This window comes from Dreissena polymorpha, chromosome 2 (assembly GCF_020536995.1).
Source record: "Dreissena polymorpha isolate Duluth1 chromosome 2, UMN_Dpol_1.0, whole genome shotgun sequence".
NCBI classification, from domain to species: domain Eukaryota; kingdom Metazoa; phylum Mollusca; class Bivalvia; order Myida; family Dreissenidae; genus Dreissena; species Dreissena polymorpha.
Genome location: NC_068356.1, coordinates 101,715,620 through 101,742,049, shown reverse-complemented (window position 1 = coordinate 101,742,049; position 26,430 = coordinate 101,715,620). Strand labels below are relative to the sequence as shown.

The 26,430-nt window shown below is 33.7% G+C and overlaps 1 protein-coding gene across 1 annotated transcript in view; it reads right to left on the bottom strand.

Annotated features, from left to right (window-relative positions):
• LOC127868288 (cytosolic phospholipase A2-like) overlaps positions 1 to 26,430 on the bottom strand; it is a 53,897-nt gene that overhangs the window by 5,940 nt on the left and 21,527 nt on the right. Inside the window, exons 2-16 of the mRNA XM_052409920.1 lie at positions 16,872 to 16,896; positions 15,518 to 15,596; positions 13,072 to 13,218; positions 12,497 to 12,618; positions 9,612 to 9,649; positions 9,073 to 9,205; positions 6,840 to 6,976; positions 5,393 to 5,518; positions 4,174 to 4,270; positions 3,698 to 3,812; positions 2,925 to 3,062; positions 2,342 to 2,434; positions 1,784 to 1,916; positions 1,349 to 1,468; positions 925 to 1,106 (exon numbers count right to left, since the gene is read on the bottom strand). Coding sequence (XP_052265880.1) covers positions 925 to 1,106; positions 1,349 to 1,468; positions 1,784 to 1,916; positions 2,342 to 2,434; positions 2,925 to 3,062; positions 3,698 to 3,812; positions 4,174 to 4,270; positions 5,393 to 5,518; positions 6,840 to 6,976; positions 9,073 to 9,205; positions 9,612 to 9,649; positions 12,497 to 12,618; positions 13,072 to 13,218; positions 15,518 to 15,596; positions 16,872 to 16,896 — 1,685 coding nt within the window. The remainder of the gene's footprint in view (positions 1 to 924; positions 1,107 to 1,348; positions 1,469 to 1,783; positions 1,917 to 2,341; positions 2,435 to 2,924; positions 3,063 to 3,697; positions 3,813 to 4,173; positions 4,271 to 5,392; positions 5,519 to 6,839; positions 6,977 to 9,072; positions 9,206 to 9,611; positions 9,650 to 12,496; positions 12,619 to 13,071; positions 13,219 to 15,517; positions 15,597 to 16,871; positions 16,897 to 26,430) is intronic.

Sequence of the window (26,430 nt, the reverse complement as noted above, 5' to 3'; positions counted from 1 at the left end):
TACATTCTTCATCGATAGCATTTGGTTGCGTTTGATGCAAATGTATACGACTTTATCTTATAAGGATGTCAGGTCATTCCGCAGCAGTTATTTCCTATGGAGTCATTGACAACCCAACAATAATTTATTATATGCATCTTTTGACGTTTTAAAAACCTGAAAATTATAAAGCGTTGCAACGCGAAACGGTTGAATAATTTGGAGAGTTCTATTGTTGTCATTATATTTTGTAAAACTATGAGGATTTCTTATATAAGGTATAAAATACATCATTCATTGTATGAGTACGGATGGCTGAGTAGTCTAAGTGGTAGACTTCTACTCCAGGACTCCAGGGTTTTGTGGTTCGAGTCCTGTTGAGGTTTACTTTTTTTCTTTTTTATTTCTTTTATTCTTGATTTTTTACCGGAGCTTTTTAGATCCAATGTTTACATTAATCAATAAAAAGCATTTTATGACAAACTTCAAAACATGTCAAAATCTGTGTAAAGGCCTCTTTAATTAACAAACTATAATATTCGAAATTTTATAATATGAAAGCAAGAAAAAAAAGAGTCTATTTTCCTTCTCTAGGATTAAACGCTATGTAAGTAATAAATATTCCACTTTATCTATAAAAAGCGTTAAAATTGTTAATTAATTGATGTGTACTACATCGAACGATACATTTAGAAGTCTGAGTCAATTATAATATTTCGCTTGGCAATTTTTTATATACATTTTTGAATCTAGGAAACCATTTTATCTTTAGGCTGCTTCTCTATGAACAAGCCACTTAGGCAAGAATGAAAACACCACCACAGTGAATATGCGTGCCCACAACTCATAGATTACCAGATGAAAACACCACCACAGTGAATATGAGTGTCCGCAACTCATAGATCACCAGAACCACTTATCTAAATTTAAGGTAAAAATGCTCACCACTAGGAGGTCTCGGTGCCGATTCGTCTGCTCCGTCAACTGTTTTGGGAATTTCCGGTGGCACATTAGTAATGGGGGAAAATGGAGAAAGGGGGTAACTCTGTTGCAGAGAAAGTCCTCTCATGAAGTTGTGGATCACACCGGCCCGACCTGCGCGAGTGCTCAGTAACTCGAAGCGTTTACTGTAAAATGCAAAATGCTGGTATTTAAGTTACTTGAAGACCTAACGTTCTCGTACTTAGAAGGCTTAACATCTGTCAGCGTTTAATATGAAATTCATAATGTCGCCATTGAAACAGTCGGAAGAAAAAAAAATTGTTCTTAGATTTCATAGTATTTCCGAGCCTTTACTGCACAATAATATATTAATTTGTATTTTAACTCCTACAAAATAAAACATTACTTGATAAATATGGAAGCTTACTTTTCAAAAACTCCTTTCAGAAACTCTGTCCAGTATCCCTTGCGTTTTGTGCGCCTCGTAGAAACCTGACGTTTAGGAGCGCTGTCCACGGAAAGACCGCTTCCGGTTGAGCCGTTAGGTCTGTTATACGTAACAAACAAGGCGGGGTTATTGCAAATTACCGATAGTTGTGTGAATTAAAATAAATGTCGAAATAGCAAACTATCAAACGTGTTAATTTGCAATAAAAAGTTTATATGCTGATTTTTTATATTACTTATTATAGCTCTGATTTGACATAAAAAGTACTCATCATGCATATTGATGATAATGAATATATATTTTGGAAATTACATTTTTCAAACCTCAATACATTGAAGCGGGCTAAACATGTACTTTTCTTAACGCCATTCATAGATACTGGTAATATTGTCATCTTTGCGCATGCGCTCTTACCTGAGATTAGCAGGCAGTGTGGAAGACTTCTTCACGTTGTCCACTAACTTAATTGACGACTCTTCGTCGTTAAAATCTCCTTCGTCGCTACTGTCGCTACTCTCATCCTGATCATTGTCTTCCAGAGCCTTAGCTACATTGAATTATTGACATTATCAGAAATGCTACTTAGAGTTTAGTGGACCCACAGGACAATAAGTCACCATACAGAATTCCGAAATTTAACTTTAATGCCGTTTACGTACAACATTTAGTGCAAGATATCTTTATGCGCGATTAATATATCAACCCTGTTCCAGAAATTTGTTACGGCGACCAGTTGCGTTAGGCTCAAAAAGAGATATTTATACGCGAAACTCTATGCGTGTATTAATAACTAGAGAAAGCGCTAAATACCAGAACGAGATTTTCATCTATGGGTTGTTACTGATTGACATACCAGAGTCGTTAGAAAGAGTGACTTTATTATAATAACAATAAAACAAAGCAGCGTCTAACGATTGAATGACTTTCAAAAACTCTTAATCGAAGACAAAAAAAACGTTTGAGAGGTTTTACCCATTTCCTGTCGGATCATCTCCACTGGATCGATGCGTTTGTTGTCCTCGAAGAGACGCTTAAATAGGATGCAGAAGGCGCTGCCCCAAATACCTGAATCAAAACATAATCAAATCACTGAACATATTAAAAGTCTAGGTCATGCATGAAACAGAATGCAATTCCACATAGATGTGACCAAAACATCAAAGCGCTGAAAAGGTTGAATGATACGGATTGCCAGATTCTGAAGGCGTGCCCCCAGATACCCGAATAACGAGCTGACAACGTTGAAAGACTACAATTTGCTAATTGTACCTGAATCAAACATCAAAGCGCTGATTGCATCAACAGCCCACGGTATGCTTGATAGAAAAGGCATTGCTTCAGATATCTTATGCATATTTCTCATACTGGTCGTATAAAGAATTGCAGTACAAGAAATGTAGCCGGAGAATGATCTAACGTGTACTGATTGTCAGTTCGGCGCTTTACCAATTGAGCAACCCAGTCACTTTTCTTTCAATCAGGTAAAGGACGCATGCGCTTCTTTTAAGTAAAGACTTTAAAAGACAAACCGAGTTTTATGGGGAACTTCCGTTACCTTGCAGGAAATGGAGTGGAGGTTCTTCGTACTCCTTGGCCAGTTGCCCCATGAAAAATTTACAGCCAAACATCTTCGTCGGCATGAACGTGCCGTACTTGGCCATACCGATCTCGTATGGTGAAAACTCAACCCACTCTGAAAGTGGATATAAATAAGTTCAAAAAGGGACATTACCATTCATCTCCCTGTTCTCATCAACTCACTTTCAATTTCAGTAGTTTAACTATCAATACACAGTCAAAACTTTGTGATCGAACATACGTATTTAAACAAATTATTTTCTGCAAGTTGAGTTGAGTACTTGAGTTCAGAAAACTTTACTTAAGCTTGATTTCGACAAAAACCTGGTACTATTAGAGACACTTTCCTGTGTATATATCAACATATATATTAGGAGTATTCATTCTCACGACTATAATAGCAAGAGCGTCTATTATAACAAGACTGTTTTTAACAGAAAAAGCGTCTATTGCAACAAGGTGGTCTGCTACAAAAAGAGCGCCTTTAACAACAATAGTGCCTGTTACAACAAGAGCGTCTATTGCAACAAGAGCGTCTAGAATATCAAAAGCTCATATTTCTACAAGAGCGTCTATTTCAACACAAAAAGAGCGGCATCAGGTACAACAAGGCGTGTTTTACAACAAGAGCGTCTATTTAAAAAGGGCGCCTATTTCAACTATAGAATATATTACAACAAGAGCGAAGTCCATTACAACAATGACGGTTTTACATCAATGACTAAACAAAACTAGCTGCTAGACAGTTACCTTGGAAACTGCGAGCGGATCTGTCTTTCTTCACGTGCACACATGTAAGCAGAGGCATCGGTATCGCGCCGTCTGTAAGCTTCGTCTGCTGATCCGACAGCCGACAGTCGAACCTCTGGAAGAACAAATGTCTGGTTTAAAGTGTATTTGAATGTATCGATTGGCAGATCAAGAGTATTCTACGCCAAATTGATCACATGAATTGTAATAGATTAAACGCGATGTCGGTCCTTTTCAAAGTTTATTCTGCCATTAAGACACAAACCGGATGATGTATTTCAAATAGATGGGTAAATATAAAATAACTTTTTACATTCGTTTGATGATTGAAGCATCCAAACCGCTCTTTATTAAATGCACGTCTTTATGCTAATATATTACAACGAGTCCGAACATTCAAGTTGTATTTTACTAAAGATAATCGTAACAAGATCGTTTCCCTTTAAACACATTATTATCGGTAACTTAGCACTTACGTTGCCTAGTAAAGTCTCCCCGACCATGTGACCAAAAAAGTCGGTAAAACTGACCGGTTGGCCGTTCCGTCTCTTCTTCATAATATTGTCCATATATCTGAAAATTACAGATCCTTCTGGAAAGGGCCAATCGTAAACCGTGTCCCATTGCTGTGGGCCATTCAATTAGCCAATTAGAAACCGTTTATTTATAGACCATAAAAATTTGACTTAATTGTATGACCAATAAATATTCCAATAGTAACATCAGAATATGAATGTATTCTATCAAAAATTATACATCTTGTTTCTGTTGAGTGTTCATAAAACAATGGAACAGTCAATAAATGTATAATTTCAACATTTTAACCATGCACAGAAACCACGTTTTCATTATTATATTCAAACATTATTATCCTTTGATAATCGGCTGTTTCAAATTGACGTATGAACATTTATAAAATGCGCCACAGCGTTACCGGACGCTAATTGCTTATCAAAAGAGAACGATACGATTGTAAAAAACATATCAAAACTCTGAAATCCACCTATCCATACTTTGAGACAAATCTAATATAAAAAATAAAGCATATAAAACTAAAACGCACTACTTAATAGCAGAAATAAAATCAATTTCTGATTCTGCAAGGAATATGAGCAAACATGTATCGGAGTAAACTTGTTCGTTGTGAATTTTTTTTTAATATAAAGCATTTGATTTATTTTACAACTAAGAGTTTATTTCATCTATTGAGCTTTCTTCGGTCATATAAATCGAGTTGTACAAGTTGAAATTAAATGTCAACGTTTATTTTTTGCTCGATTCAAATGTCAAACTAGTATTTTTACAATATTTAACCAATTCATGCATATGAACGAGGGATGTTAAATAAAATATATATAACGTCATATAATGGTACCATACATCGCATTTTGTTTTACTTCATTTCAACCAATAGCAAAACGTTAACACGTCTTTGTTCTGTTTTTTGTTACATGTGCCGTGCGAACAATTCTGAACAGAATAATTTGGGAATACAAGAAGACGTAAAAAAATGTATTTTTTTACATAAATGAGTATTCTACTGTACAGGCTACACATTTTTGCAATTATATAAAACTCTTAATTTATTAAATTATTCGATTTATTTTTCCGAAATCGAGTTTTTATCCATCAATCTTTTATCTGTTTTGAATCTGCTTTCGCAAGATCGTAAATACTCGCTTTAGTGATGCTTACCTGTAAACGGTTTGCGGTTTCAGCAGCCACAGTATGCTGGAGTCGATGTTATTCTTCAGCTCATCCTGCATGTCGCCAGGGGCCATTTTCGGCCAGTTTGGGTGGGAATACAGGGTGGAGATATACCTGGGAATATAAGCAGCCGAAATTCATCGTATTAAAGATCGTCGCCGTGGTGTAATGGATAAGGGGTCTGCCTAGCGAACGGGTTGTCACGAGAGTGACTCGAGATTGTTTCAATAGGCCTAAGGCTTTCGATGCAATCGAGCTAAATAAATAGGTTTAAACTTAACTAAAGATTTTACAATTAATTTAAGTAACGACCGAATGTTGTAGTGCAAAACAACTAAATATTTATATTCAATATTTTTATAAAAAAAAATATTGAAAAAAGATTTAAAAAATAAATGTATTCATAGAAATCAATCCTTCAGATTTACTTCATTTCAACCGATAGCAAAACGTAAACACGTCTTTGTTCTGTTTTTGTTCCATGTGCCGTGCGAACAATTCTGAACAGAATAATTTGGGAATACAAGAAGACGTGTTTAAAGAGTGCATGGTAACTTAAATTTTAACAAAGTGGTCTCCCGGTAAACCATATCCACCGAATGCATACGAAATGTTTTACGTAAGTTTAACGCATTGAGAAAAATATTTTACTTAACGTACCATCGAAACAAATCAACAAACATATAATATTCATGATGGTAAAACTGCTTAATAAATGTTTTACCTAAGAACTGTTTTGATGCATGCCAAGTCTACAAATAATGAAGACATAAAGATGGAGAAGTGGAATTGTTGTTTCTCGCGGAGAATGATAATACAGTGGCAAACTAGTGGATTCACGCATAAATTATATGTATGAGCTGTAGACAGCGAAGAAAAATAACCGTATATACCATTATTTATCTGTGTTCGCTATACAAAGAATTTATTTGAGACCATGTGACTTAGTGCATAGAAAAATGTTGACTCCGAAATTGATTTGGTTCAGTTCCAAATATGGATCCATTTAGAGACATCTAGTAATTTCATCAATTCAAATACTCCTTTACTAGATAATTTAATATGAATATACTTTAACACGTTCGTTTTGCAATTATTTAGCCGTTTACCTGCCTAGATATTCCACTGAATTCCAGTTTTTCAATAAATGGTTATCGATCAAAAATGCGAATCAACAGTCTGAAAACGCAAAGCTGTGTAGATTGCTAAATACAAATAGAAATCAGTCATTGATACGCATATAGCGACCACTGTATGTCATTGTAAAATGGTCGAGATATGAGTTATTACAGTGCTACATCAAACACTGCATTTTTTTTCAGAAAAAAATAGGATTCATCACTATGTAAACACATTATTCAGATACTTATAACTTATTTTCTTAGAACTTATCGCTGCTATCATGGTGACGACGACGAAACACTGCGCTACTCACCATGACGACCCGGAGAGCCCGCACAGATAGGTGGCGCACTGGAATATACCGGCGTCGTAGAGGCCCTTTACGGCGCCACTAAGGCCCACCATAGCTCGAAACCCGCCGCCGGAACCGATGATACCGATGGTCGGCACCTATTGGAGTGTAGAAGAGGAGACGTTCGATTATGTTGTTTATAGAAGTAAGTCTTTAACACCTTAATATTCCATGGATGTTTTTAAAACTGTATACGCGTCTATTACAGTACTGCTTTTCATTTTACCATTCCACTTGTGTTTAAAATGGTCAACAAGTCTACATTTGAACTTACTAATAAAACTATTAACTTGCACAACGTTTGAATTTTCAAATACATAACCAAATCCATACTTATTTAACACACATGACAATCAAGATCCCGTTTGAATCACCTTAATCACAATTGTTTTAAAGCTTTTTAATTAGCAATGTCATTGTGATATTTTTTTTGTTTATAATGTAAAACCAGCTACACATTCAAAGTCACCCACTTTGCAAACAACGAATTTACAATAAACATGATGTATTTGAGAATTTTAAATCTTCAGTAAACTTATAAAATAGCTTTTTCCGTTTACACCTATTATGACCTGCTTAAAATTATGATTTGCATGAAGTACATCATTTGTGAAAAAAGCAATCGTGTCTTCAATAATTCATATTGCTGAGTTCATAATATTCACCTAAGTTCATAATTAACTCAAAGTGGAACAAACCATAGGTTAACATGGTACTCACACAGATAAGAAAGGAATTCAAATGACAATACGTTTTCTATAAGGAAAACGACAGGGGCTTTTATTAGCGTAATGAATAAATTTGTTCACACCACTTTTAGTAAGTTTTAAATTTTCCATTGTCCAAAAATATACAAGAAAAAAGATATTTTTTTTCATGTTATGCGTTGGGTGATGGGAGATTATAATTCAACGACAAAAAAAGAAAACCTGAACATTTAACGCTGGATCGTGTGTAATGAAAATTTATTTCAATTATAATTAATTAAAGACTTTCATTCTAGGTAATATTGCACTTCTTTGAAGCATTGTTTAGAAGGTGGATATCTCCAAATTAGTTATATAGTTGCTACAAATACAGCAACTTAATAAACTTAAAGGATATATATAGTTATATATTTTACAACTACAATATTGGGCGACATTTTTGTAATCATTATCCAAATTCAATGGCGCTAAAGCAAATCCCGTAAATGTTTCTTTTAATTTTTAATAAAAAAATGACTTTGAAATTATTTTAATTTCAGTTGTGGTCTTAAAAATATTAATTTGTTTTATATCGCAACTAATAAAATGAGTTTTGAATGTTACACTTAAATAAAAAAAAAGTACAAATATTGAAACGCAAAACGATAATTATCTTTTTTGTGTGTTTCTTTAATAAACAGACACTACTTTAAGTCCATGCTTGTATTTTTTGTTCATTACATATTTAATGCTCGTGCTATGTTGAATTTAATAGCCTAATGTGTTGGTTACGATATTTATATGATCATTTTATTGAAATATTGCTTGACGTATGACCATTAAATTTACGTGTCAACGGATAACGACAAGCATACACTTTACAGGATATGTTTACAGTTGTTATTCCCAATGTTATAAGAAAAATATGATGGCTATAAATCTTATCATAAATATGGATCCATTTAGAGACATCTAGTAATTTCATCAATTCAAATACTCCTTTACTAGATAATTTAATATGAATATCCGTGCGCTGCGGTAAACTGAGTTGAAAGTATTGTATGTTTATCAGTGATGATTTATGTTTTTTACATTGAAATGCTCTAAAATAAAATCAGCATTCGAGAGGCACATTAATACAAACTTTTATGCAGTACGCTTTAGTTAATTCTTTTAACAGTAAGGTCGAACAAGGTGGGGTTAACGATGTAAACGATCTTAACCCAGTTATGCCTAGTGGACTCTCCCATCCTTCTAAATTGGAACAATTTATTTCCAAAATTAGGGATGTCTAGTATATTCATTTCTATATTTAAAATATTTCTTACAGAAATTCCTTTAGCAAACAGCACAGACCCTGATGAGACGCCGCATCATGCGGCGTCTCGTCTGGGTCTACGCTGTTTGCCAAGGCCTTTTTTCTAGACGCTAGGCATAAATTGTTAAAAGAAGATCTGAACTAAATCTGCAGTTCTTTTCAGCTTGGTGTTAAACAATATTAGCTTTACCTCGTCCACATTTTTTGGCCCTTTTTCTCCCAATAACTGTTTCATAGCCTCCATGACCTTGACCTTTCGACGAGTTAAAAACGACTTCTCCTGCTCACATAGGCACAGACTGTAGCGTAACGTAGGCTTCTGACTGAAAGAAAAAGAGACGCTTGTATGCATGTATGCATAATGTATGCATGTTTATAAACTAGTTTTGTTCCACGCGTTTTTTATTGTTTTTAAAGAAGATGCTTTATTGGCAAAATACCCAAACTGCAAAAACGTTGATGCGTGTTTGCTCTTCGTAATTTTTTTATATCCCTCCTTTATTATTTTTTTATTAGATCATTTCAAGGTTTTTTATTTTTACTGATCTTCACGGTACTCACCTTGATTGAACGCTATATATCCAGTGTAATACAATGACATGTATAAAAATTTATAGTGCATATCATAAGTAAAGTAGGGTTCTTATATCTATATAAAATAAAAAGCGATATCATTTTTAACAACCTATTTCTATGCAGCGTCTTAGTTCTAACTAGTTGGCTACTTACTCTAGCGAAATCTTCATCTCTATGTCGACCTCGGACACCTGGAATATAAAAATCGAAGCTAGTGTTTGTTATCAAAGTATCGTTATATTTTGTGATGCATTAAATGTATTAAACCAACTTTAGATAGATCTGAAAACGTATTTTTTGTTTCTCGAAATACACTCTTAAATGTTCAGAACTGATACAGTTCTGTTTCACACTATGTTCAGATAAGTGTGTGTGTTTGCTACATCGATAGCATATATAAATGTAAAACATGAACGTAAACGGGAAAAGATATATATTAAACTTCTGTAAATAGTGGTTTAATACCGACTGTCACAAAATATTGTCTTTCGATATGTCAGTCTGAGGTTTTGTTAAAGATGTTGACGCAAATTTCAAATTGTGGTGTGGTTTATTGAAAGCATGTTACACCATGAAATTTGCATTGCTGAACTAACCTATTTATTTTTCGTATGCTGCATGACACTAGATAATGATACCCATTTACATTGTCAGTTCGTCTATATGAGTTATTTTTACCCTTAAAGATCGAAAAAAAGTTCAAGTTCGCCTACACCTACTCAATTTGCACATGTTTACTGTTGCCCCTTGTTACACCTGATGCCTGGATTTAAGGTGATATTATGGGCATTTTTCACTGTTGAATTGAGCTGAAAAGAATTAACAGGTCAAAAGATTTAGTCAAAATATGGTTACTGACCAATATCTGCAACTCATCTTGCTTCCAGTTGTTTATAAAAAATATATATTATATTCGTTATTTTACATGACTGGTGAGTCCTCTAAGCCGAAATGATCCGTAAAACAAAATAGTGTCGTATGAACGAATCTGTAATTAAACGTACTTTAGATTCACATCGTCAGTTATCAAAACGAAAGTACGGTTGATATTCAAATGCATTATTTTCTCTTTCCGGGATATTGTTATAGTACGTTGAAGCTGCATTAACAAATATAAGTGTATATGCAGTGAAAACACCAAAAATAAACAACGGTTGCGATAGACACATATAAACTGTTAGATGCCCATAATATCACTTTAAGGCTTAACGTGAATTTATATCCGTACATTAGTAGTAGTATGCGTGTATGTGTGTTTATTGGTGTACTTAAAGGGATAACCTACCGAAAAATTTACAAGATAGTATCTCTACTGAGAATAGTTAGACACTATACATCTTTACAGCATATAGTTACAAGTATCGACCAATGAAAATGCTAAAGAAAATTACAAATCATGAAGAAAACGAAACGAATTCATTAAAATATAGTCAAAGAAATTATGCAATCCTACGCTTTCGAAATATCACATCTATATATTGCTTATAAATATAAAGAACGATCGTATGGAATGTCACATATCATGTACGCACGCATCGACGGTTACATCAAAATTACGATCGCATTTAACGTCCAATCTTAAGTACACCCGTAGAGAAGAACAAATTAAAAGTAAATCAAAGAGAATGTCTCATTTTAAGAACAATCTTAGAAAAAGTCACATTCAAAGTGCGATCACATGACATTTTACATTTAAAGTATTTCCGTATGAAGTTCATACTTAAAGTACGATCCTTACAAAACCTCTTAAGTACAATAGAAGGACAGGTTACATGTAAAGAAAGATAATAGGAAAGATCAAATTTAAAGTACGATTGTATTAAATATAACATTTAAATTATCATCCATATTTGACTAAAACATGTATTGTTTTGGACTTCTCTTAATTATTTTGCACAAGCTAATTCGTATATGATATAGATATTTAGAAATGTTGCATGACGGGTGACAAAGTGAACATGTGATTAACTGATACTTATGTGACAATGGTCTCTCTAGAGTGCCTATTGAAATATGCCTACAAACTACATTTGTAGATATAGCTCTTGTTTATATAACGAATGGTATTATGTTAACTTAATTCATTATGAAGTGTACAATTACACCAAAAACGCACAAAAGAAAATCGTCAAATTACAGTTGCGGACGTATAGTAAGGTTTCATTGATTCAAAACAATATATCAAATTTGATACATGCTTTTATACATTTAAACGTCTTGGTCTTTAAACCGGTTATAATCACAAATGCTTTTCATAGAAATATTCAAATGCGATGACCACAGCTTTAATGATTCATAAACACTCAAAAGCGTTGAAATTTTGGCTATTGCTGTAAGGAACACTGACTTTTGTATGGGTGAACTTTATTTTACAAAATATTCGTTGATTTTGAGTGTATGGATCTTAAAACAATTTTAATGTTTGTGTTGAATGTATTTTCCTGTATTGCAAAGACAATTATTTCACTTGACCTAAATAAATGATAACTTGTGGTTAACACAATTTTTCCATTTAATAATTGTCTGGTGGTTTCTGGTGTTTTCTGTTGTTTTTTATAATGCTTAACGTGGATCTTCGTATATGTTCACGTTAAAAAGCTCATATTTGTATACAAAAATACATTTAAAAAACGGTCGTTGTTTATCAACCTGATAAACCACACAAAAAGAAGCCCCAATCCAGAGGGAAATATAATTAGAAACAGTAAATTCAATTATCATTTTCAAAAATATTTTTAAAACACATGTTAATCGACCGATAGACAGCAATTATTCGAAAATCAAGACATGTATTCATAGGGCACCTTTGACGAAGGAAGACTGGTGTTACACGTGGCTCGTTGTCTTATGATAGTTAAAATTCGTGCCAAGTTATTTCAAAATCCATCAATATATGGCACATCTATAACTGAGACATTACCGGTAATTGTTGGGCGAACATCCAGAGACTCGGACAGACAAATAGAGGGACAGTTCGACTGCTTTAAACAGCCTGTTTAGAAAGTTGACATATTTAAAAGGCATTTTAATCACGTTACCTCGTTAAACACGAATGTCTTCTTGTGCCACCTGTCACGTGTCAGGTTACCAAGGTCAAACTTCGCTGACCCCACAATCTCGTCGTACATGAGCGGCGAATTGTCCTCCATTAACCAGATTTCTGCAAAGGGAAGCGAGACAAATACATCGATTCCGATTAAGGTCATGGAAAAAATGAATGAAAACAGTCATCATTTTGGACTTTTCATTTACTACAAAAAAGTCGGAATTTCATTAAGCCACTTTTGAGTCCTATTCATGGGTTGATGCAGTTTTTGAATACATTTGAATGATACTGTTGATGCCTCACTCTATGGTACCGATCTCGGTTGGCAATGTTAAACATAAGCTATTCGGATTTTAGACGTTTTATTTTAAAATCACTAAAAATATTAAATGTTGTAATGACAAACGATCTTAAATAATAAGTGTATGTAAATTAATTTCAGCAATTTAATATATTGATGTATAATGAGTGTAAATATCTATCATATACAAAAGTACTGTCTACTTAATTTTCGAATGTTATTATTTGCGTTATAAATTTTCAAAATGAAAACGTTGATGCAATTACCCAATTCGTTTGTTTCTGTGTCGTTGAGTAAAAACGTGAAATTCTCATCCCAGACGGGATTTATGTCGTTCTCGCGAGATTTGGTCTGTCGCCTGCCTTCAGGAGCCGTCCTTATGAACAGCTTTACGTAAGGGTCCGGAGTGTCAACTGCGAAAAGGGACATATCCATATTGTTATTAAAGAAATGTATATACTGTGAAACCATTATTATTCGTCCGACATTAATTTTCGCCTTTTTCGTCCTTCGACCGATGGACGAATTCAAGATCCTAACGAACAATCATGTCCCATATTTGAAACAAATAAGACTGAATTACCGTAGGCATGAGGCATTTAAATCCAGCTTAATCCACGCATATACACAGGGCTCGAAATTAACACTCGCACACTCGCAAAATGCGAGAAAAAAAGATTGCAAGGTAAGTTATAAGCCACTAGTATTTTTTGCAAATACAGAAATAGTGAAAAAAACGAAAACGAGTTATATTGCTTAATGCGTTCGACGGCGTGATTGCTAAACCGTAGGTCATTTTTTTAAACGTCCGAATACCCATATGCGGAAGCGCCCACCGTGTTTGTTGACTGGTATACTTATAATACAGATACACAGATGGTATTGATACAAAGAACATGAAACAGTCGACTATTCACACTCAAGTTAAATCCGGTTTTGACACAAAGGGGTGTTCATTATACAGTGTACTGACAACTGACATTTCCTGTAAAACGCGAATGCAATAAGGCTGTATCGAATGCGTCGACTTCGTTTAGGTATAATAGTGTTGATTAGCGCTAATTTTTAACAACTTTATTACCCATTGAGTGTATTGTGTTTTTCAGGGTTGTTGCAGATTATACAGCCTACACGCGGCGAATCCGGATTAAAGACAATACTATTAAACGCAATTAAAATATGACGATGTGTGATCAACACCTGACTGAAATATATTCTGCGCTTTGTTACAAATTAATAAAGAACATTTTGATTTGTGTTTGGTTGTTTGGTTTTAACTGCATGGTCCATTCTTCCATGCTTCGTTGTTTAAAACACTCGTTAACGATTATTCAGTCCCACTTATCCGCTAATCATAACAAAGAACGTGTCAATGACATAAAATAATAAGGGACAGTTACTATCACCTAAAATAACAGACTTGTTAATTGGCATGTGCCAAACAAGGCCCACCTCCTGCACGTGACTATCAAGTGTCACCTCTCTTTCCCCAGAATGATTTTTTGCAACCGCGTATTACATGTATTACAAACAAATCGGACGTTTTTGTGTTTTTTTTTCAAAACCAGAAATGGACGAATTTAAGAGCGGACGAAATAGTCATTTTTATAAAAAGGGCGAAATTTTGTGCCGACGAAAATAAATGGTTTCACAGTATTTCATGGACATTGCGTATTTAGTGTTATCAAAATAAATAATAAGAACAGTGGGATTTTGTAATTTCTTTATTAACTTAAGTTAAGATTTCCCTAAGAGCTTTATGCATACCAGCCCTCGACCCGACTACCGGTAGCTAAATTTGTTGAGCGATGAAGAGTCCATCCGATGTGTTTTGGTTCTGATCTGGGGTCGTATTCCAGAAGCATCTCAATCTAACTTTTATTCTTATCCTTAAATTGGGAAATTTTCATACGTGTTTCATTTCCTATAGCAATAGTTTGGCATCAAGAATTACATAAAAATAGCATCATTATGTCAATGTTATTTTAGGAATACCAAAAGAAAGATGTGATTCCTTATTTAGTAAAGAAATACAAAACATTGTAATTTTGAACTTAAGTGAAATTATTTAAGAAATGACTTCAGATGTTTCTGGAATACCACCCAAGGGCATGACTGTTCGTACAACATTATTTATTTTGCCATTCTCCATCAATCCTAGTTCAAATTCAAGTAAGGCAATTTTCAGTTACTAGAATAAGAGCGAATTCACATAGAGCTTTAAAGTGTTCAGAATTCACATAGAGCTTTAAAGTGTTCAGAATTCACATAGAGCTTTAAAGTGTTCAGAATTCACATAGAGCTTTAAAGTGTTCAGAATTCACATAGAGCTTTAAAGTGTTCAGAATTCACATAGAGCTTTAAAGTGTTCAGAATGCACATAGAGCTTTAAAGTGTTCAGAATTCACACAGAGCTTTAAAGTGTTTAGAATTCACATAGAGCTTTAAAGTGTTCAGAATTCGTATAGAGCTTTAAAGTGTTCAGAATTCACATAGAGCTTTAAAGTGTTCAGAATTCGTATAGAGCTTTAAAGTGTTCAGAATTCACATAGAGCTTTAAAGTGTTCAGCATTCGTATAGAGCTTTAAAGTGTTCAGAATAAGACTGTGTGAGCGTGGGAAAAATTATTTAGGTTTGACTGGTGTGACTGAAATACTCTCAAAAATGTCGCCAAGTCAACATAAATACAGAACAAACCAAATGTAACGTTACCATAATCTCTCCAACCCAGGGTGATGTTGCGACCCCTGACGACCTTGACCTCGAGGATGAGGCATGGCCTATGTTCCACCTGACACATATACATAGAACTTAGTAGTATTTACTCTGAATGCATACACATTTTCTAATATCAACTCTCATATTCTACACAATTTAACATTCTACATTCTGACAACTTGTATATCAGTCCTCATGGTACCCACTAATCGAATAATCACCAATAAGTCATATACATGTATGCAACATTATACGAATAAGCGATATAATTGACCAGAAAGTATGTAAAAATAAACAATAAAAAACATTTTTTGCCCGGTAAAGAGCAACAACAAAAGTCGACGATCCAAACAATCCGGGTCAAAGGCGGGATTTGTTACAAAGTGGTATTTATCTTATCAGGATGATAATAGATACGGCTGTATCAATGTGGCAAAAATCGTATTGCAATGCATGGTTAATTGGAAAACACAAATTGCAAAATATTGATTGCTTTATGTTACGTATTTAAAATTTTTAATAGTGTTGATTAAGATGTGATCAAAAAGTAAATAATGTGTAACAATACTACATTCCATGTTATTGTAAAAGAAATAGTACTGTTTCAATATACAAGGTCATAAGCTGAATTGCGTGTGAAAATAAGTTTTCTTTGTCATTTATAACTGAACACTACAAATATTTCAATGTGTACAATATGATGCACTTTGTGACCAGCGTGGTATGATACACAATGGAAATCCCAGTGCAATATATTTCGAAATATTTAAATTAGTTTCATTCCCAGAAATGGGCGAGCCTGTTACCATCAAGTGGAAAACACAAGAGTACAATTTAATTATTGGACAACATTTACAAGAAATTCACATAAAATCTCGAACCATGTGAGACAATATGCAAGAAAGCCAAAGTACATTTCTATCAATTTTAAACTGTATACTTAGCCATGAGCATTGATATAAACGATTTAACTTAGAAATTTTAATTATAATAAATAATTATCGCGAATGGGGACATGCGCAAAATGCTTTGCATGGTAAGGATAATGATGTCGACGATCATGATAATGCTGCTGCGGCTGATGATGATGATTATCATTATTATTATTATTAGTAGTAGTAGTAGTAGTAGTTGTATCATTATCACTTGTATCATCATAATTATTAATATTATGTTGTTGCTAGTGCTGCTGATGCTATTGTTGTTGTTACTCTTAATCATGATAACGATGATGATGAGAAGAAGGATAATGAAAATCATGACGGTGATGATGATGAAGATAATAAAAATCTCGACGGTGATGATACAAATGGTAAATGAGAGATTGAAGTGTTTCTGGCATACATACCTCAAATATCTGGTATGGATCAAACCTGAAATACAACAAACGTGATAATTAATTCGAATTATTTATTGACATGCAATCCACTCTCTTTCAGATATTTAATCCTTTGCATGCTGGGAAATTTGTCGTCTGCTAAAATGTCGTCTGCAGAATTCCTAAAATGAGCATTTTCTTCGATTTTTTTCAAAGAATACTATCAGAATAGCAAACAGTTTGGATCCTGATGAGACGCCACGTTCTGTGGCGTCTCATCTGGATCCAAACTGTTTGCAAAGGCCTTAAAAATTCGGTTCCCGCATTGTAAGGGTTAATGCAAATAACACTGAAAGACAACGAAATCCTTAGAGAAAAACTTCTATATTTAAACAACGTTACTTCAACACATATATTTTTTTAATAAGTCAAACCTGAAGTGTGTGTATTTACTTCGAATTACTTTTATTCAATAAAGATACGTTAGAAGTATATTTGACCTGTCATGAGGAATCGGTTTACAAAAGCCATATCACAAAACCACGAGACTATACATGTATGTCGAACTGCATTGCGCAAAAAACACACAACTGTATCATTCTGTGAAGTGAGCAATATATCTTCAAAAGCTGTAAACAAGATAACAATGCGCGTCTTATTATCACTTATAAGCGGCTGTCAGAGGGCATTGCTATTACTGCAACACAAACGAAATATAAACATCGAGAGACTTATGTAAAATAGCAAGTATGGAACTGCAGAAAACTTGACATATTAATAATTTATGATACCATTCTGTTATCTTGTATTGAATTCATGTGCCGCACTGCCTTAACCAAAACATTGAGGAAAGAACACACAAATCAACACTTGCCATTATTAATTGCAAAAGTCTTGGTTTATGAAAGACGTTTAGGGTTCAACCAGAATGACATGCGCGCCAAATGTTCTTATTGATATAACTTAAATAATACACATACAACTGGTCATTTCACAGTTTTAATTTAAACCTGTTTTTTATTTAAAGCATATGGATGAAACATTTAAGTTAGGGGAGAAATAATTCCAAATATAATTTCACATTAGCCTGACTAGGGAAAACCTTTTAAAAATTTTGATTTGCGTTTTATTTGGAATGTCTTGCCACTTTGATCATAAACAAATAAAACAAAATAAAAGTGTAGATAAATAACATTAAATGTTAAAAGCACTGTTAATGCTTTTAAACACTTACAATATATGAGAATAAATTGGAAAATGCTACATTCAATCAATTTTATTTCTGTTACTCTTCAATCCTCACGATTTTTGCCTATCAGACAATGTCTCGATGGTACTGAAAACCCCAGCAGACATTGGAGCTTGTGATATTTGTACAAACGTTATTTTAAAAAAAAGAGTATTTTCACTTGTAATTTGTGCATATCCGAATCCGACATTTCCAGACCACCTTCCAAATTCAGTTTGTTTGAAATTCCAGATATAGAAAAGTTACAATTAATACCAATCATTATTCATGTCTAGAAAAATCTTCCATTTTACATCTTTCACAGTTTTTCATTTTAAGGAGCATGTTTCAATTAATCATACTATAAGCGTTCCCATGCTGTGACCGCCATGACTATTTGTTGTAAACCTTTTGTGTTGGCATATACCACACTGTGAAGATTCGAAACGGCTCGCACTCATGACGTCTATCAGAAGCCCCTAACAATAGCTTTTGACATCCACCGCGCATTTGGTTTAATGTAACATAGAGCTGGAATGTTGATTTGTTAAAGCAAAATTACCACGTATCAGATCGAAAATAGGACCTTAATAAAACTACTTAAAAGCAACAAATGTGAAAAAATAAAGGTATAAGCATTAAATAACATTTGCTTTCTCTTAAGGCAACCCTGTGAATTATTTTTCTTATTTAAATGATACAACGACATAGTTTCCATCACTATCGAACGCAAACTTAGAATTATCATAATCATATAATAATTATTATATTTAAAAGGTACATGATAGCACACGCGTGCATTGACCAACTCGACTAACCCCATTCCTTTGAAGACATCTTTCGACACACAGAAATTATAAATACTGAAGTCTAAACACTGGTCAGGTATAGTGTAATGTCCATTTAAGATCAGTTGACATTACCATACGTTTACAATTCATTTGTAATCATATTACATGGTTGAATAATCCAATAGGTTTTCTTATAAGTCTTGGAAAGAACGTCATTGACAAAAAGAAGGGTAATTTCAGCTACTGGTGAATTCCATCTATACTATGTAGGTGGTTTTCGCCAACAATTTAATATTCCTGTGGATTTACCAATGAAGATTTACACATAATTTCCTAAAAAGTTTCGTTATTTCTTGGTTATATTTACCAACAGATTGGAGTTCCGATGAGTAAGATTTAATACTATACATCCGCCCAATCACCTACTCACAACAAACACGGATATTTCATTATTTCTTTTAATGCCATTAAATTGAACGAATTATCTCAAATATGCCTTATTTGTTGGAGTGCAACTTTTTTCAGAGTTACGTCATATATAATTGTTTTTGAAAATACCATGAACAACTTTGTTGCAATAAGTCAGAAACAAGGAAGGACATAAAAATAAGTTTATTGGACTATACGGTTATACTGATTAAATACAGATTTACCACAACATATCCGCAGTACCGTGACAGTACGCTGTGTTTATATATAACTATAATTTAAATGCGGTAGACTTTCAAGTCCTTCTTGGCTCGCCATTGTATTTTGTTTAATTAATGTACTGAACTTATTCAAACAAGGATTTTAACTTCACCAACACGTTTAAGTACATGTAGTTATTAGAATATAAACGCATTGTAGTTTGCTTTGCAAATTTAACTATCTAGTTGGAAATTAGCATAAGTAAAATATAGCGGAAGATCTTACGCATAAATAAGTCGACATGACTATGAAAGTTTAATGATTTACTTTAGTAGATGATTTTAATAATATTAAAAAACGTTGTTCAGGTAGTTGTTGACGTCAGTAAATCAATCTCTTTGCAACTTGACCAGTAAGGCTTGTGCGATCCACCCATCGATTTTGTTTAAAAAACGCTATTCATGTTAACACTACTTTAAAAGACGAAACTTTATTCATTTAATTCCAAAAAAAAAAAACAGTTTTGGGCATAAGTACAATGTGTACTACTCATTTGAAAAAAGGTTATCTCGCAATTAATTCTTACCAAGTCTCCACTGGTCGCTGAAAATGCATATCGCAGTCACTGACCTTATAAATCTATTATATACATGTAGTATTCTTATATCACTTCTATCTGTAACAGTTGTAATTAAAATTGACACTTCGATTCATGTTACACTTGTTTTCTTTCCTAACGCCAGGTACCGGTACGTACGACATCTTTATATCACCTTCATTGGACTCAATCGTACGTACACACTGAAATCACGCGTGATAACGCCAGATAACGGAGGGTCGCGCGATAAAACTACATTTACCATAGTATTGTATTGGAGAGGTCTTTCTAATCGGGAGGCGGAAAACTAACCCTCTCACCCCCCCCCCCCCCCCCCCCCTTGCGCAATACCATACCATGCCTCGCCCGTTGTAGTTTTCCGCCTCCCCAGATTACATGGTTGATAAATGACATCTGTTTGTCATAATGAAAATCGTGACTTCCGGTACGTTCGTCGACACGTCAATCATGAAAACAGTCGACACTGCACGAACTGTGGACGTCAAAATCATGTTACACGTGACTGCAGACTACCCAAAAGACAATAGGTTACTGATGACAGACGTACTACATCGTTATATAGCACAAATAAATTTGACATTCTTTCGTCGGTATGTAACCAATGTGACTCGCACAAATGTAAGTGTAGTTTAATTATTGCTAATGATGATACAAATCAACATAAACCACATTGCTTAAGATTGAATAATGTTAAATGTAGCACAATAACTAATTTAGACACTGATATATCATCCCTGGATAGTAACGTTCTTATGGAATCTCAAATACAATCTACTTTAAAATGTAACATAAATAATGATTATTATATTCCATTTACATATAAAGGTTTGCATATTATGCATTTGAATATCCAACATTCATTGCCTAAATTGGATGAAATTCGTGTTTATTTACACGAAAATAGTTCTTTAGATATAGTAGGCTTTTGTGAAACATTTTTAAATGATAAAACGGAGATTAATACAATATCCATTTCCGGTTACAGCATTGTAAGACGTGATAGGGCTATTTCTGCTGGAGGCGGTATAATAGTTTATATAAAAGATAGCATCTCTTTTGTACGTAGACATGATTTAGAAAGTGACGATATTGAATCTATTTGGCTACAAATCAACATTGTAAAGTACAAACCTTATCTAATTAACTTTGTTTATCGCCCACCAAATAGCCCTCAATCTTGGATTGACTCATTTGAATTACAGATATATAAGGCAGACATGGAAGATTGTAATATGTATTTAACCGGGGATTTTAATTTTCACTGTTTAAGCCAAAACATATTTAACAATAAGAAATGGGAAAAACTTATCACTGATTTTAATTTAAAACAACACGTGTCTTTTCCAACAAGGGTTACGGAACGTTCATCATCAATATTAGACCATTTGCATTCAAAATATGACAACATTTCTGAGGTAATCATACCAAAAATAGGCATAAGTGACCATTACCCAGTAGTTTTTACATTAAGCGTCAAAGGTAAAATTGTTAAAACAGATGATCATAAAATTATGAAGTACAGATGTTTTAACAAATTTAATGTAATCAATTTTCAAAATGACTTAGCAAATGCTAATTTTGATATGGTTGAAACAATAGAGGATGCTAATGAGACATTTGAAGTATTTTATACAATATTAAACTCAGTCCTTAATAAGAATGCCCCTATCAAATATAAAAAAGTGAAGAGATTACAACAACCTGGTTGGTACAACGAAAACGTAAAACAAGCAAGGTCTTTAAGGGATAAATATAAACGTGAATCTAATTGGCCACAATATAAGTTGTGGCGTAATAAATGTAACAGTGCAATCAAAATGGCAAAAAAAGAATATTTTTCGAATGCGGTACAAAACAAAACAAGTGCGAAATCGCTCTGGAAAACTATTAAATTAGCATCAAATGAACACACAGAATCCTCTATTTTGCCAAATGTGATAAGGAAGGATGATCAGATAATATCTGGTAAAACAAATGTAGCTAATGCACTTAATGACCACTTTGTTGACATCTCGAAACTTATTAAAAAGACTAAATTTGCTGAACACGATTTCCACTCATTGAAAACATATCTAGATGCTAAGCTAGAATCTAAGCATTTCTCTGTTCAGTTTATTACTACATCAGAAGTTAGTACTTTAATTAATCAACTTCATTCAAACAAATCTGCTGGGGCTGATGGTATAGGGCCCAGCATTATTAAACTTTGCAAAGAATTCATTATACAACCAATCACTGCTCTTATAAATAACTGTATATCACATGAAACCTTTCCCGACATGCTTAAAATTGCAAACGTAATACCTTTATACAAGGGTGGATCGGTAGAAGATCCCAATAATTATAGACCAATATCAATTTTACCTACTATATCTAAAATATTTGAAAAGCATATAGCTAAACAATTGCATATATATCTAGAATGTTCAGGTCTATTAAACAAAACTCAGTCGGGATTTCGCAAATATCATTCTTGTCAAACAGCATTGATTAATATAGTTGATTCATGGCTTAAACAAATTGACAATGCAAATCTGGTAGGTACAATTTTCTTGGATTTTAAAAAAGCATTTGATCTTGTGGACCATAGGGTTCTTTTACACAAATTAAAACTTTATCATTTTAATAATAGGTCATGCGACCTATTTTCTTCATATCTACGCAATCGATTTCAGTTTATCAAAGCAGAAAACACTACCTCTACTTGTAAAAGCATCATTGCTGGTGTTCCCCAAGGATCTATTTTAGGACCTCTTCTATTTCTTATTTACGTTAATGATCTTTCGCTAGATCTTACATGTGATTCTGCAATGTATGCTGATGATACAACATTGCACACTGTGGGAACAAATATTCAAACACTTCAAAATAAGCTACAAACAAATCTTTCAATTGTAAATGATTGGTGCCAAACTAATAACATGATTATTAATCCACTAAAAACTACTTGTATGGTATTAGGGTCAAAACGGAAAGCTCAAAATATAACAGATCTAAAACTTAAAATTTCAGATACGGTGATCAAAACAGTAAATTGTCAAAAACTTCTTGGCCTTTATATTGACAATACTCTATCTTGGAAACTACACATTAACAGCGTTTGTTCAAAAATGTCATCACGAATGTTTCTTTTGCAAAAAATAAAACCATATCTAACCCTTGAAATGCGTAAGCTCTTCTATAATGGTTATATCTCACCTATATCCGACTACGCATGCGTTACCTGGAGTTCAGCGGCCAAAACGGAAATTAATAGAATAGTCAAAATACAAAAGCGTTGTGGTGCACATATTTTAAATAAAAAGTACAACACTAATTCAAAAACACTATTTAAAGATCTAAAATGGTTGACTTTCGAACAGCGTAATCACTATTTCACGTCAGTTATTGTATTTAAAGCATTTCACAATCAAACCCCAACATACATACGTGACCTTTTGACACCTTCACAAAATAATCACTATAACTTGCGATCTTGCGAAAAGGGGGATTTAAAGCTAGTGCGAATACCCAAAACAAACTATTTTAAACAATCGTTTGAATTTTCTAGCAAAACAATTTGGAATTCGTTACCCCAATATATACGTCAAACAAACAATTTAATTACATTTAAGAAAAAATTAAAAGCTTATCTTTCTTCCACACTTTATGAAATAAACTGAACATGCTTCATGTTGTTTTAGTAAATAACATTAGTTTAATGTTTAAATACTGTTCTTGCATAGATGGTTATTGTAGTTTTATGTCTGTCATTTGTTTTAAATTATAATATATATCATTATATGTGCATGCATATATGATTCTTTATGTTTTGTTCTTATTGCTCAAGATGAAATATGATGTATTTGTTGTAAATTGTATCTTGTTAGAAGACCTTGTTGAAAATAAGAAATGTATTATATAAATTGCATATTATGTAATTTCATCTGATGTATTTCTTAACAAGTCTATCTTCTTTAAATAAAGATTTTATTATTATTATTATTATTATTATTGCAAACAGCGATTAGAAAGGGAGGCGGAAAACTACAACGGGCGAGGCATGGTATGGTATTGCGCAAGGGGGGTTAGAGGGTTATGGTTAGGGTTAGGGTTAGTGTTAGGGGTCGGGTTAGGGTTTGGGTAAGCCTAAACCCAACCCTAACCCTATCCCGACCCCTAACCCTAACTCTTACCCTAACCCTTTTTTGGGGTTATCACCCCTGACCATGCCTTGCCCGTTGTAGTTTTCCGCCTCCCTGCAATCTGCCGTCCGGTTTCCGCAGTTGTTGGTACACACTGCCGCAATAATGCAGCATCAGGCGCGGAAGGACCTTATAAACGTCCCAATACACACTTGGTCAAAATGCAGATAATGAATTGTCCCATCAGCATCTATCCACTTGTATAGTACGTTCTTACATATAGTATTTAGGAGACGCTCTTTCAGATCAGCCTCTTCAGTATTATGTCGCAAGCAATTAGTCTTTTTTAGCTGTTGGTGAGTCATTCAAGCAAATATACACAACGACGTTCTCATAACGCGAATAAACATCCATATTTCGCAAAAAAGACTCTTCACGGCTTCGCCATTATCATTTACCTAATGTTCATTATCATTATCTGACATTTGTTTATATTAACCCATTTATGCCCAGTGGACTCTCCCATCCTTATAAATTGGATCAATTTATTTCCAAAAGTAGGGGTGTCTGGTATATTTATTTCTAGATTTAGATGCGGCGTCTCATCTGGGTCTACGCTGTTTGCAATGTCCTTTTTTCAGGACGCTAGGCATGAATGGGTTAAGTTTACTTATATGCCCGATATTTCGATTTTGATAATGTACTTTGTTAATAGTTTATGCTCTTACACGTTCAAATGTCACTATAATAAAAATAAATATTACTATTTTATACGATTGCAAATTGTCACCCATACGTGATTGAATTGATGCATTCCAACCCTAAGCAGCTGTGGTCTATTAAGATATAAAAACGTTCTGACACGTTACAATATTTGTTGTTCTGGTTCACTTCAATAAATTCCATCAATATATATAGTGACCGCCAAACAATTTAGAAACTATACAACATGACAGTATAGACGTGATATGTTTAATGATTATACTCTACGTTGGTACAACAAACCTCCTGCACGTGTCCGCCATTTTAGAACTACTTTAGGGTATAAGAACTACGTTAATCAGGTACCGGCCGATACTAGTAATGCAATAATACTGAAATTAATTGAGGCTATATCAGTTCATAAAAAAACTATAATATATGTTATATACGGAGTCAGAATTCATGATAACATTATGCACATTGACCTGATGTACATGTATATCAATTGGAATGCTTTAATACGAGGCTAAATTGGACACAAGTAATAGTAATTGTAAACGACAAAAAGATTCTCCTAAACTAAAATGATATCAACAACCCTACAGAATACATATTGCAAATTTCAAGAAAATATAAATTTATGAACTGCCCTTAATCAATAGTCCTAAACACTCTGTTTGTACACGCAATCTGTTATTAACGTTAAATGGTACATATTAGACATACCGTTTTTTATTAAATTTTATAATAAATACTATCCAACATTGACTTACACTGTATCCATCATCGTTGCGAATGAAAATGAACTTTATAACTCTCCAATGATGCACAGACAGTTGAAATCTTGAGTGGTCGAACACAGACTCTGTGTCTACGCTTCTTTGCACTGTTTACGCATGTCCGTTTGCATTTATCAATAATCGTCAATAGGTCTGCACGTTTTCATAAATTAATTATATATGTTTGCAAGTATTAAACATATTTCAAAATGTCAGTTTCGCCCAGTGCTTTTTTATTATCCACCTTTTAAATTTCCTTTCAAAGTTCATTGAAAAAAAAACATATTACAGCCTTGGTTTTATTATCTTCCTGTTAGAGACAATCTAATATTTCGTTTTCAAAGTGCCTTTGTACACATTGAATGAACGTCGGGTATACTTCATACATCGCTTTATTGCGTCTGCCAGCCCTTAAACTGTTTGTGTTAAACCATTTATGCTTAGCGTCTGGAAAAAAGGCCTTGGCAAACAGCGTAGACCCAGATGAGACGCCGCATGATGCGGTGTCTCATCAGGGTCTGCGCTGTTTGCTTACAGGAATTTCTGTAAGAAATATTCTAAATATAGAAATAAATATACTAGACATTCATAATTTTGGAAATAAATTGATCCAATATATAAGGATGGGAGAGTCCACTAGGCAAAAACGAGTTTATCAAACATTCGATACTTTAAAGAGATAAAACGGCACAATCGTACAGATCAAAAGCATTATA